At 39.3% G+C, this 13,902-nt stretch overlaps 1 protein-coding gene across 3 annotated transcripts in view; it reads left to right on the top strand.

Moving 5' to 3' along the window:
* Positions 1-13,902, top strand: part of LOC124137118 (E3 ubiquitin-protein ligase rnf213-alpha-like) — a 175,197-nt gene that overhangs the window by 61,858 nt on the left and 99,437 nt on the right. For all 3 annotated transcript variants that reach the window (XR_007218279.1, XM_048383674.1, XM_048383675.1), the window contains exons 16-19: positions 1,563-1,889; positions 2,738-3,321; positions 11,660-11,816; positions 13,166-13,386. Coding sequence is in view for 2 of the 3 variants with exons in the window: in XM_048383674.1 (XP_048239631.1) it covers positions 1,563-1,889; positions 2,738-3,321; positions 11,660-11,816; positions 13,166-13,386 (1,289 nt within the window). In the remaining variant the exon portion in view is untranslated. The remainder of the gene's footprint in view (positions 1-1,562; positions 1,890-2,737; positions 3,322-11,659; positions 11,817-13,165; positions 13,387-13,902) is intronic.

Raw genomic sequence — 13,902 nt, forward strand, 5'->3', positions numbered from 1 at the left:
TTCCTTAGCTCTTTGTAGATCAAAGAGGAATTTATATGATGACAAATGGAATAGGTTTGACCAGAGATCCAAAGGGTTTCCATCAGCTAAAGCTACTTCTCAACAAGTAGAGGATTACTTGTGCCATTTAAGAAGGACAAGAAATCTCAAAGGTTGAACTCTAGGCACTTACCTGGCAGCTATCAGTTCTGTTCTGACTATGTTTAACGGAGTAAAGCTTACAAAAGTTCCCAAACTAATAGCCCTACTGAGATTTTACAGACTTGAAGATCAGCTTGGGTCCTAATCATAGTGCTACAACATCTTACTACTGATGTATACGACATCAATCTGATTTTGGCACTAGCCATGGCGGCATGTCTGAGATACATGCAATCAACTTCAGTCACTCCAGATTTGACAGCGATGATCACACATCGGCCCACTTCAGGTTAAGATGGGATTTCATCGCGAAGAATCAGCTGCCTGGACAGCCTGATAGACAGCTTCATTTCCCAGCACTCTCCTCCATCTTTGGAGCAGAAGACACTGAAGTCTTGTCCCTATGCCCAGCTAGGGCCTTACTTTTTGTTACTTTTATTAAGAAATGCTTCATCAGAAGTTTCCAGAACAACCATCTCCTTATGAATGAGAGCAGTCATACTCAGAGCCTACAGGGCAACAGGTTTGGACCCTCAATCAGCCCACATGAAGTCATACCTATAGCCTCCACTCTAGCCCTACTGCTCCATCCCAACGATTATGGAAAGTTGTTTCTGAAGATTGGACAGGGTCTTCGCGAACCATTGTCTCAGAGATTTCGCCATAGAAGATGTCTCAGGCATTCGGACCTCAGTTTGGACCTCAAGTAGTTAGTTGCCTAGCAACTAAAGGTTTCTTCTAGAAGATAGATTAACATATTACACTCACCCACAATCACGTAGACTATGTGATCAGGTTACTGGCCCATTACCAACGACAGCGAGTCCATGCCACCTCTCTAACCACCTAACGCAGCACAGGAATGATAACGATTGTGTTAAGTTTATGCTCTTCTCTTAACATGTCTGCTCTGGAGAGGGGTGCATTCGAGTGAGATGGGAACACAGCACAGGAAGTTCCCACTACCTTTCGAAGATGAGATGGGATAAGCAAATAGTATTAGTCATTATATGTATAAATGATATTTTTACCCTAAAATATACACATATATTATTTATAAGTAAAATTCATTTTGATACTATTTACCAGTCATACGCTTTTTATCGAAATATATATTTGACTTACCGGTATCCAACATTGACTCATTGGTGGTCAAATGATAAGAGAGATGCGTTCATATCCATGCCATAATCCACTGATATATGGTTTGAATCAGATTTCTCTCAGTCATTATCCTTAGTTTTGATCTATCAGTAACATACCTATGCTTGTTGGTTTCACCAAAGTGGTAAATGTTAAAAGACCTGCTGTTGCATCCCATATGTCTTTCCTCCAACAATAAGCTGACGTGCCTTGATATGACTAAAATACTGTTATCACTGATAATAATTACATTATCCTTGTTTTATTTTATTTTGCAGATACAAAAACCAATCCAAGTGAGCTGTTGTCAGTTGACTGCATTGCTCACCTTACACAGACTGCCACTCTTCTGGACAGTTTAAAAGATGACTTATGCAGTGGAAACATCACAATTCCACAGCTGAGACTGATTCTTGGAGACAGTCACAACTTCTTACAACTTTGGGTTGCTGTGAAGACAAACTTTCTTGGTGAAGATGAAAAACAATTTGGAAAAGAACACCTTCAATACATCCTTCAGGCCAGAGATAGAGAACTTAAATCCTGTGAACTTTGTCTGCAGAAAGTGAAAATTCTTCTGAAGATGTGTGTGCATATTGTCAAAGGTATTCATACGTTAAGACATTTCTGCTGCATTGTTGTGTAAATTTAAGTTGATCTAAGGTCCATTTATCATCCTAGAATTGACATGTCATATTTACACATTTTTACCAAATTTGGAATAAAAATAGTTTGATACCAGGATTTCGAATTTTAAGAAATCAGAGATAACTTTACATTGATTAAAGCTAGTCTTCGTTCGGTTTCATGATGATAACTTGTACTAAGAAAGGTTAATGAAGTTTGGAAAAATGTCGTTTGATATTTGTGTTTGGTGGCCAGTGAGCCAAAGGTCACATGCTAATGACTTGAACCAGCCTGAGACTATCTGGATGAGATAAAGTGATGGGTTTTGACCAAAACAAAACAAATTTTCTTGTCCCAGATAAACAACTCAGATTTGATTGTGAGGCAATTTGACCCATATTTTGTTTGTTAAATATATCATAACCAGACTTCGATGGTGTTTGACTAGTTTCTGGACAGAAGTTTGTGGACTTAATTCACTATGATGGAATGTTACATATATTTTTTTTTATGAGAAAATTTTATAAGCAGTGTAATTGGAAAGAATTAAGTTGTTTAGAGGTCATTCACTTGTTTACATGATGTTTTTTCAACAAGGCAATTGACACCTATGAAAATGATTTCAGATTTGATATTCTGTCTACAGTGTTCCCAAAACTTGATTCTTTGCATCATTTTCAGTATATTTTTTGTGTTACTATGCATGCTATATGGACCAAACACAATGTTTCCTGATTCGGGCTTTGTGTTTTGCTAAGGTCAATGATATATGTTCCAATAAGTTAGCTAAAGAGCCTTAATTAACTCCCTGTATTTGTCATTTTAGTGGATTCAAATGCACTTTATGAACGAGCTACAGAAGTGGACAAGATGCTGGAGGTGGGAAGAGTAAAAGAAATTTGCAAACCACTGAATTTGGACATGTACCCTGGAAGTCTTGAAAACTACCAAGTCAGACTCTGTGTGTTTGACATTCCAGATGAGGTCTTAGCTATTGTCCCTGAACTTGAAAAGTGGAGACAGAGTATGATCTTTCAAAAGATTTGGGAACAGAAAGCAAGTGATATTCAACAAGGGACTGATTTGAACATGGCCATCTTGAAAGTATGGAATACAGTCAAATCAACATGGTTGTCACTGTGCACCCAATTTGCTAATGGGTCTGCAACATTCCGACTTGTCCAAAAGCATGTACTCATGTTTGATAGAGACAGCAAGAAAATTAAAAGAGAGTTTAAGCTGATGAGTGCAGACGTGCAATCAACTGCTTGGATTGAGGAAAGAGTGATGCAGCTCAGTTCATATGAAGTGTTGCAAGATTGTCAGAAAGCTGCTGATATCATATTGGACATAAAAGATATCTATGATATTTCTGGAAACTTTGCCCCTGTTCAAGCAGTCAAACTGCTGGTAGGTATAATTTTGTTATATTCTAATATATTTGCTAAACTAGTGAGATCTAAATTTAGAGCTTATAGAATTGCCCGTCCATTTGCTATCCCGCTAGTATGTTTGGTTTCTTTCTAACACACAAGACATTTGTTGAATTTCAACCAATTTTGTCTTGTTGAAAATCCCATGCTTTTGCCTGTTATAATTCCATCCATCTGTTAGGACTGCATTTCAAAATAGCTATTCTCGTAAATCTCTGATCATTTCATAGTCATGTTTACACAACATTTTATGCATGTCCATGGTAACAATAATTTACTTGTTAGAAAGATTCTGTATCTTGAAAATATTTAAAATGGCCATTTCAGTTACACATTTTAATGAAGAATACATGCTTTGCACTAATCGCTCCTCAGAAATCATTGTACATTTTGTTTTCAAATGTTATGGGGATGATCAACATCTTGAACTTTCTTTACAATGAAGAAAGGTGTTCATTTGGAAGAACATGACCATCATGGCAGTTGGTAGAACTAGGATATGTGAAATCAGTTCATTATCTTATTTTGTTGTCCACAAAATCACTCATACAAAATATGTTTAAGTGACCTCTGTGGCATATCATTGATTGACTTGACGATCATGGTCACTGCCTACGAAGTAAGAATCCAAACATCATATGGCTTGGCATACATCAGGGATAAATATTAGCAGTCGCCCAGTTGCCATTGACGACAAGAATTTCATCAGGGCAGTTAAAACTAAAATTTGTGTCGTCAAGTTGGCGAATGCACTGACATTACTGTGAGCATGTAACACCGGAAATACCTTGAAAAAAAATCTGTACTGAAGTTCGCAAATAATCCTATTATTATTCTATCTGGTTATAAGTGTATATTGTATATCTGAACTAATGTTTGTAATCTTTCCTTTTTTTATATATATATTTAAAATTAGTCAGTATTGTTTACATTAATTTTTGCGAAGTCATATGTGAAGTTATTGGCAGATCACACCAACTCACCATTCTTTACCAGTAACAAGATTACCGCTATTGACGCTTTGAAATGAACTTTAGTTGACAGAGAATGGATACATTTATGATAAAGGCCATTCTTTGACTCATTAAAAGTCATATTTGTTGTAGTTTGATTATTATACGTCAACATAACGACTGTGAGGCATTGTTCAATATGTTAAAAACATCCGACAATAGCAATCAGCCGGACCAAAGTGCTATGCTCAGGGTTATTATTAATTACAATATGTATAGTAAAGTATAGTAAAGTTGCGACAATATTGGAATATATTAATCCTGATGAAATAATTGTTACCGATACACTTTTTTCGATCATTGCATCAAAATTCTTTGATTTCATTGGGTATTTTGTAACCGAATAACCAGTAGATTGGGAGAAAATGTGTGTACAGCTGATTGCTATTTCCGGCTTAGTTTATGAGAAATACAAATGGAAATCTTAACCTCTGCATATAAAATAATGCCTTGCGGAACAGGAAATACGATTTAGATAGTAAATCATCTTGTCTAGTGATGTTTTATCTCAACTTCCATTTTTTCTATCAAAATATGGTAATTTGTGTGCAATATTATATCATTGTCAGTAGTTAAAATCATTTTTGTTAAATATGCACAGCATATAATACTCTTTTAAAAAGAGTAGGGGTCATGCAATATGAATGTTAATACCAGGTATTAGAACAAAGATAAGTGTTGATGTCAAACATCCCATGCAAGAACGTTTATGTCATCAAACTTAACACCAAAACACATCCAATAGTTTGCACTTGCTTCACACACTAGTGCCATACACGTGCATAGGGTGCCATTCCTCATTTTGACACTTATCAAGGAAGGTCAATTAATCAGTGGACCATTATTTCTGTCAATCTTATTGATTCTGCTTATCATACAGTTTGGATTTATTTGATTTCAAACATTGTTTGTGTGTGAACTAGCGATGTGGCGTCTGCAATGCGCGGAGTGTCAACGGGCTATTGGCATGCTGGAAAAACTGGCAGAAATCAGCGTGCAGTGGCTAATACGTTATGTTTCACAGTCTGTGATTAGCAGACTGTGTAACAGGTACCAACAAATCCAAAATGTTGACAATTGACCCTGTTCAGGGTGTCGCAGGCCAAAGACAAGAGTACAGGATAGATTGACCTGAAACCAGGTTCTTCCCGTTTCATATTGTACACTAGAATTCTATGGAATTTCATAAATGTTGCAGTTCTTGCAAATCCTCTACCTCTGTTACATCTTTTCCATAAATCCTGTTTTTTGGCTTCAGTCACAATAACTAAAATTTTCAGATTTTCAACAGATGTCCTCTTCACTGTCATTAACACACAGTTTATCCCAATATAGCACTATAGCAACCCAAGCTATGACATGCGTAATGGTTTGGAAACCTCACTTCTTTCCTGTGTGTGAGTCAACACCTGTTGTTATAGTTGTAACGATCTAGCACTTGGTAGTGGTCACATTAATCCAAGATTGTTCTAATAGTTTTCTAAAATCAAACACCTTATAGCTGCTAATTGTAGTGACGATCATACTGATGTAAGTATAAAGCTGCTGTGAGGTGTTTGTGAGGTTGTAAGGGAGTCTCCCACTACTCCTACTTGCAAGAAGTGTGGTCATTTTATGATCACGGGAGATCCTGATAACAACTGCTGGAAATGCAGAGGCAAAATGCACAGATGAGGCAAGATGCGACCAGTGCTCAACTCTATCTAAGATAGCCTTCACCAAGCTAGCTGAAGCTTTGACTAAAGCTAGAAGACAAGAAGCAGCTAAGAAGAAAGTCGACATCATTGCGGCTACTGACGCTAACTTAGCCTCTGACTCCATCTCAGCGCCCCTACCACCTACTCCGGCGAATGAATCATATCCTGTGTACTCAGTGAACTTGATAGAACAACTCTTCAAACAACAAAAGGAGATGATGGATGTTTGAGTCACGCTTCTCAGCTATAAGTCAGGACATGGATATGCTTTAGAAGAAGCAGACAGCATTGGCTAAGAAGAATCATCCGGCCAAGAGGTCGCATGGGGGGCAGCCATCTGTTTATGCCACAGCCACGGCCACATGACCTACCCCAGCCAACCATACTGACAACCATAGCGACCAGCCAGGCAGAAGCTCTCAATCTCTACCCTCCCTGCGGTACACTGGCATCTACATCTCCCACTTGGGTCCCGTCAGCGTACTCCAAGGCCATACTCCCCAGATAAGAAGAGATTGATAATGTCAATATCTGCTCCCAAGACGTTCAACGGCAAATTGGGACATGTCATAGATGAGATCAGACAAGATACAACTGAACGATTTCAAGTATCAACTATCAACCTAACTGCCAAGGCACATGGATCTTCCTATCCCCATAAGCGTTACTGGGATTAGAAGAACTCGGTATATAAACAAGCACCTAAGAAGAAGTTTGTCCCCTCCGGGAAGGATTCGTTCCAACCGAGTAGAGGGTACGACAAGTGTCAGTCTTCTCAGGAGTCTTTTTGTCAAGAAACGAGGATCCTATCGCAGGGGCAGATCCGGGGGCAGAGGTGAACGCAGGTTCTGACTTCATTGCCACTCACTCTGCCGTTGTAGACCCTTTCGACCTGGTTATGTCTTTTCTCTGCGATTTACGCCTACCCATCTTTAAAAATAATGCCAACTCCGGGGCCAGTGGGAGGCATCTTCTGTCATACGCTGAACATTGGAAGCAGATTACGCCTGACAGCTGGTTCCTAGACATCGTGGCTCGTGGATACAAACTGCATACCACGAAGCATCCCATCCTAAAATCTCAATCCGTCGGGCACAGATTTCATCTAGTCGGAGCCAAGCTAGAGGCAGCAGATCTGGCCATCAAGAAGCTACTAAAGAAGCGAGCCATTCAGAAACTAACAGAGACCAACAAGACCAAAGGATTTTATTCCTTGGTATTTCTTGTTCTGAAAAAAGAATTTGAGGATGATAATTGACTTAAAGATCCTCGACACAAAATCCTGGTACCTCCTCCAAAGTTCCAGATGGAATCCGTAGGGAAGTTGCTGTCGACTTTGAGGAAAGGAGATTGGCTCATCAGCCTCGACCTACAAGACGCCTATCTTCACGTCCCGATACACCCATCGTCACAAATGCCTGCACTTAGCAATCAATGGTTGACGTTACGAGTCCAAGTCTTACCATTCCGGATATCAATAGCCCCTTGTCTGTCAACCAGGATTACAGCTCCAGTCATCAGGGTTGCCCACCCCCACCTAGTATGAATCCATGGGTACCTGGACGATTTCCTGGCAGCAGACCAAGAGGAAGCTCAGTTACACCAGAACAGGCTATTTCTGGTCCAGCTTGTTACCTACCTTGGCTTCCTAGTCAATCCCTTCAAGTCCAAGACCACTCTGGTTCAAGACATCGTATACATCGGAGCACGTTTCCAATTACACAAGGGATATCTATGTCCACCAGAGGATCGATTTGTCAAGACTATTACGATGTTTCAATCCCTGTCAAGTCAACCCAGCAGGTCTCTAAGGTGGTGGAAGTCTCTTCTCGGCAACCTACAGGATATGACCTTCAGAGGAAGGTTGATGTTATGTCCTCTACAGACAGGGATAAACTCACTAAGATCCTACACCCTAGAGTTCAAGACTCAGTTACCTCTCAACTTATTACAGGACCTTCATTGGTGAACTCACAGAGAGCATGTGATGAGACCCATTCCTCTGACTTCTCTGACACCTGAAAACCATCTATTCACAGACGCCTCAGATTCGGGATGGGGAGCCGATGTGGACGATCTCACGATACAAAGATCTTGGAGCAACAGAGAGAGAGAGGATTCTACATATCAACACTGCACCTAGATCTATTTGCCACCTGCCAGAACCATCAGCTTCCCGTTTATGTCAGTCCAGTTCCCGACCCAATGGCTCACCAGATCGATGCGCTATCGATGGATTGGACGGGTCTGTTTGCATTCCCACCATGGTTGGACCCGTGAAGATCCGGGGTAGAATAGGTCTTCATGCTTGCCGTAAAAGGTGCCTATGCTTGTCGTAAAAGGCAACTAACAGGATCAGGTGGTCAGGCTCGCTGACTTGGTTGATGCATGTCATTGATCCCAATTGCGTGGATCGATGTTCATGATGTAAATCACTGGATTGTCTGGTCCAGACTAGATTATTTACAGACCCCTTTCATATAGCTGGAATATTGCCGAGTGCGGCGTAAAACAATAAACCAAACTAAACCAAACCAAAACCAATCCCACCATGGTCTCTCCTAGACAAGGACATCCACAAGGTTGAGGAGACGGATTGCATGATTATCTTGATAGCACCAGTCTGGCCAAGCAGAGCGTGGTTCCCCAGATTATTAAGTCTATTATTGGAAGAACCTCTCCAGTTACCTCTCCGTCAAGATCTGTTACGACAATCTGCCCAGCCAACATTTAACCGCCTGGAAGTCATCACGCAAAAGATGCAGACATCCAGGTATTCTGAGCTTGCCTCGGAAGCTGTGGCAAGATCATGGAGACCTTCATCCTCCTTATATATGACAACAGATTGGATAAGTTTGTACGGTCCAAAGACAACAAGGGATTATAACTAATACAACATCCATCCCTTTCTTCTACATCTATGTCAATAAGTTCCGACATGGGACGATAGAAGGTTACAGATTGGCACTTCACTCTGTACTGCAACATGATGGACTCTCAATTGTAAACCATCCAATTCTAAACAGACAAATGAGATGCTTTCTGCTAGAAGATGTTCGCACACCTCGCATCTTTTCCAAGTGGAATCTATTTGTTGTGTCATCGGCACTTTTAACAGAACCTTACGAGCCCATGGCTAAGGCCACCTTACTCCAAAAAATCCAGGAAATAATCCTTCCTCCTAGACATGGCGACAGCAGCAAGTGTTTCAGAACTCCATGCTGTGGACTATTCTAGTCTCACCTACGAGTCTCACTTCATGGACATCCGTTTCTGTGGAACAAGTAGTGTCTAGCTGTCAGTGGGCCTTAAAAAATACCTTCACCAGTTTTTACTTGCGTGACATGCAGCCGGACCTAGAGGGCATATATATACATTGGGCCCATTCTTGTGGCGCACACTATCATCCACCGATAGTCTCCCCCCTTCTATTGAAAAAAAGGGGGGAGGGGGGGCGAGGATCCGACACCAGCAGCATCAGAGGGTGAGAACACACTTGATTATCCTGTCTATTAGGTGTACGATGGATAAGGAGCACCTTGAGTATCAACTGCTTACAGTACTAAGTGCAGATGACCCGAAGTGACGTCAGAACCGGAGGGGGGATAGAACCGGAAGTGATGTCATCACCGAAAGTGACATTGGAAATAGCAGTACAGGGTCCATCTGATCAGGAAGTTAAGTATTTTTGTAGAAATAGACCATGAGAGACGTCATTATCCAGTAAAAGGGGAGTGACAAACCAGAAGTGACGTCACAACCGGATGTTAGGTCAGAACCGGAAGTGAGGTCAGCACCGGAAATAGAGTCACAAATCCAATTTCAACAAGAAATGACGTCATTTGGTAGAAATAGACCAGAAATGGCATCATTATTACTTACAAGATCAGCAAATACAACGGTAATTCTAGTGAAGGTGTCACATATTTGACTGATTCTTGATGAATTCTGATTTTCAAGTCCTCAGGAGGAATTTCAGAGGAAATTATTTCAAATTAGGATTAGAATAAGTGATTAAACTGTTTCTAGAAGAAGATTACTGTCAATTGCACAGGGAATTACTAGAGGCAGATCCAGCCGGGTCCATCTGGTATATTCTGGCAAAGATGTAATAGAGGTAGAGGATTTGCAAGAATTATCGAACAATAGTTATCATTGTTAATAATTCTAAGAAAGCTACCTCTATTACATCAGAAGTACTCCCACCTATCTCCCAAATTCATCTACCTCTAGTGGTTAGATGTGGGAAAGAAGTGAGGTTTCCTGCAATGGTTGCTATAGTACTATATTGTGAACAACTAATTGTGTGTGATTGACAGTAAAGATTACGTCTGTTAGTTAGTTAGTGTGACTGAAGCCAAACTACAGGATTTATGGCAAAAATGTTATAGAGGTAGTATTCTTAGAATTATTAACAATGATAACTATTGGTCGATTTTTACACATTATTTACAAAAATACTCAATATTTGCTTTATTTAACCAACCAATCAAGCCATGGCGTGGTTCCAGAGAGTGCTCTGACCAATGAGAGCTCAGATTTCATCAGACAAACAGCAATATTTTTCGTGATATCAGGCAACAGTTTGCTCAAAATTTATGTATTGAGTAAGGCTCATTTGACTTTCATGAGTTATACCCAGCCTCGGGATCAGCAGTCAGGTGACTGCGTACGGTTATATTTAGCAGTGAACTTAGTCAATAGCGCTTTAAATACTACATCTGAATGGTTTTTTCTTTCAGTTTGTGCTGGCAATGTGCGTTCACTGCACATGCTGCTAAATATAGCCTAAATATAGTCACCTGACTGTCGATTCTTACCCAGATTGTAACCACCTGGTCAAAACTCAGTGATGATGTTTATCAATAACAAAATGGATATTTCTTGAAAAGCGCACGTTGCTATTTTTGTCATTACTGTAAGTAATATTTCTTATTGGCGGGATGGCTTGTTTTCATTTTAAAAGTATGAGCACACATGCAGCTATCTTCATTAATTAATCATCATGATAGTATATGATTCTTTTTCAAGTAGCGAAGACAATAGCAACTTCATTTCATTTAGGCAGTATGTGTTTAGAGGTGATGTAGGAACGTATTGTATGTTCAAATCTGTGAAGTATTGAGGATTGGTGCAATCTTGTCATTAATGCACATTTTGTAGATAATTGGCCACATAAGATATGCAACAATCTCAAAAAGAATCCATAACTGCATGTTGCATGACAATTATATTTTGACATCAAAATTAGATTTGTATGTTATATAAATAGATTGCAGTAAATATGTTTTCTCTTTATATTTCACAAAATTTCAATGAATTTTGACTGAGTTCATAGATACTAGCACATGTTAACAAGTCATATATTTCCAGCAACATCAGCCATGATAATGAATCAATCAGTGATCACTCATGACTTATTGAGGCAAACATATTCTGAGGGATTTGTTCTGTTTTACTAAAGGACTTGAGAGAGAAAAAGTTGATTCATAAGCAGATCAAGGTTATGTCCAGACTAAGTGTTCAATATTAGGGGGTCAAATGTCAAAAAAGAGTTTCTCCCCTCTGCAGAACACTGAAATTAAGGAAATATTTACATCCATAGGGCAGCAATCGTGATCAGCCTATGAGCACCATGGATGGATCTGTTTTGAAAACCTGTGATGTTCTTAAAGGCCTGAACGATGAAACGAAACAGGCATGTATCAAGGCTTTCAAAGACAGTAAACAGCTAGTAGACTGGCTGAGAGACTCAATGAAAGGTAAGTAACTTCTCTCTTTAGCACAACTATCAGAAAACAAATGTATGCATTGAAACCTTTTGTCCAAACACTGTTACTTTGGATGAAATAGTTGGGAAGGTCTGTGTACATAAAAGTTTGTTAAACCTCGAAATTTTGTTAATCTGGATGATTTTGATGGGAATGATTGTGTTAGGTATGACACTTATGGCAGAGTATATTCACTGTATATGTATGGTAAGGGTATCAAATATGGCGATTACAATTTACATGACTACAACCTCTTAACTCACTAATGCTTCATGATCCAAGAATAGGATGTTAACAATGCAAGAAGTGAATCATCCTGTTTGAAAATGGCTGATAGACCCAGAGACGTGGTGGTTAGGAGGAGAGAGCATTCTGTTTTTGCAAGTTGATAAGTTCTTCAGAACATCTTATTTGATGTTGACATTTCTTCTTGTCACATTAAAGGTAAGGTCACTGACAATCATGCTGCCATTATGTTTTCTTCAGGTTTTATGTTATGTTATTTATTTCAGCTTTGAGTAAGCCACTCCCATGTGTATATAAGTTGCCCCACTGTTTTTTAACACTGCTTGGGGAATTTTGTTGAGACATTTCAGTCATGTCCAGAGTCAAGGTCATCTTCAAGATCAGATGTTGAAGGGGGGTAATTTATCACCTGACTCAAAGAAGCAGTGTTTGATGTTGTAGGATAAAATACTGGGTGGTTCATGTAATTTATCAGACCACAAATAATGTCATCAGACTAAAATGCATTCAGGTTCCTCATAATGTAAGCTTGAGGCAAGGTACTGTTTTCTGCTCTGAGATCGTAGTATATAGGCATGTACTTCCCCAATATTAAGGTAATGTTATCAGATTAGTAATGGTGATATGTAATGGTTTCACAGGGCATTGTAATGGTCTCACAGGACATTCTAGAAATGGCAGTGAAAAGGGGGCTTCTTCTGTTTTTGTGGGGATGTTTTGGTAAACACTTTTCTTGTTTTGTCAGTAAGATATAAAGAGCTGTACTCTAAAGATACATGAACTGCCAGTTTCCAACCTTTGCCACAAGTACAGTGCCTGGTCAAAACTTCTTGCCGATTATAAGGGGCTTTTCTTAAGACAGTCTGTATGTAAGGAGTGAAAAGACAGGAAGGACAAGTTTGAACTACTAATTACTGGGGAAACTCAGACATTTGGAAGGTCAAATATTTAAAGGTCACAGAGCCCCAATTCATAGAAACAGCTTTCCAGCTATTCTATTAAAATATTATATATGAAATTAGTCTGGTGTTGAAACATATTTGGAACAAGAAATCCATGCTTTTTAGTAAATACAGTCTCTTTGATTTTATAAGATGGCGTGAAGGAACTGAAGGTGTTTGTGGACCTGGCATTTATCTCAGCTGGAGAGGAACCGATGGAGATACACAAAGTCAACTGTTTCCACTCAGCAACCACTGGATATGCTCCACTGATCTTCAACACACCACAGACTGCAGACTATGACTCTTTCCTCAAGAATTGCGAACTTGTCTGGCAAGAACTGAGATCAGACAGAAAGTTACCTGAAAAATTGGTCAGAATTTTTTTATTGACTTTATTGATTAAAAGCAAAATTTATGCAAATCTTTAGATAGAAATGTTGTTTACAGCAGTACAATTGGAGATGAAACTAAAAAATGTACATAAACTCACTTTTCATGGGTCTCATTCTTGAACAAATAGTGTTGATGCTTTCAATTTTCTTAATATTGATACCTAAATATGGTTAATATTGCAACTGCTATAGTGTATATAATGGAAATTATCAGTAGATGGAACTTGTCATTGTAAACACACATGTTGTTTGTTGTGACAGGTCATGCACGTCATTCATTACTACATTGTCATTAAAGAGGGGCAGTTAAGGCCGGATTTTGTCAAAATTGTGTACTTAGGTTAGGTAGTTTGCATATTGACATAGATTGCCCTTGGGATTTTAAAGGAAATGAGTGGAAAACTGCAATCTGTGCTGCTGGTATTGCCTCAAGCAGAGTTGGTGATTCCTTCACCATGTTTACCCACCAGGCCTATGTTCAGTATAAGGAAACAG

Source organism: Haliotis rufescens, unplaced genomic scaffold, assembly GCF_023055435.1.
Source record: "Haliotis rufescens isolate VD_foot unplaced genomic scaffold, xgHalRufe1.0.p SCAF_5, whole genome shotgun sequence".
Taxonomy (NCBI): Eukaryota; Metazoa; Mollusca; class Gastropoda; order Lepetellida; family Haliotidae; genus Haliotis; species Haliotis rufescens.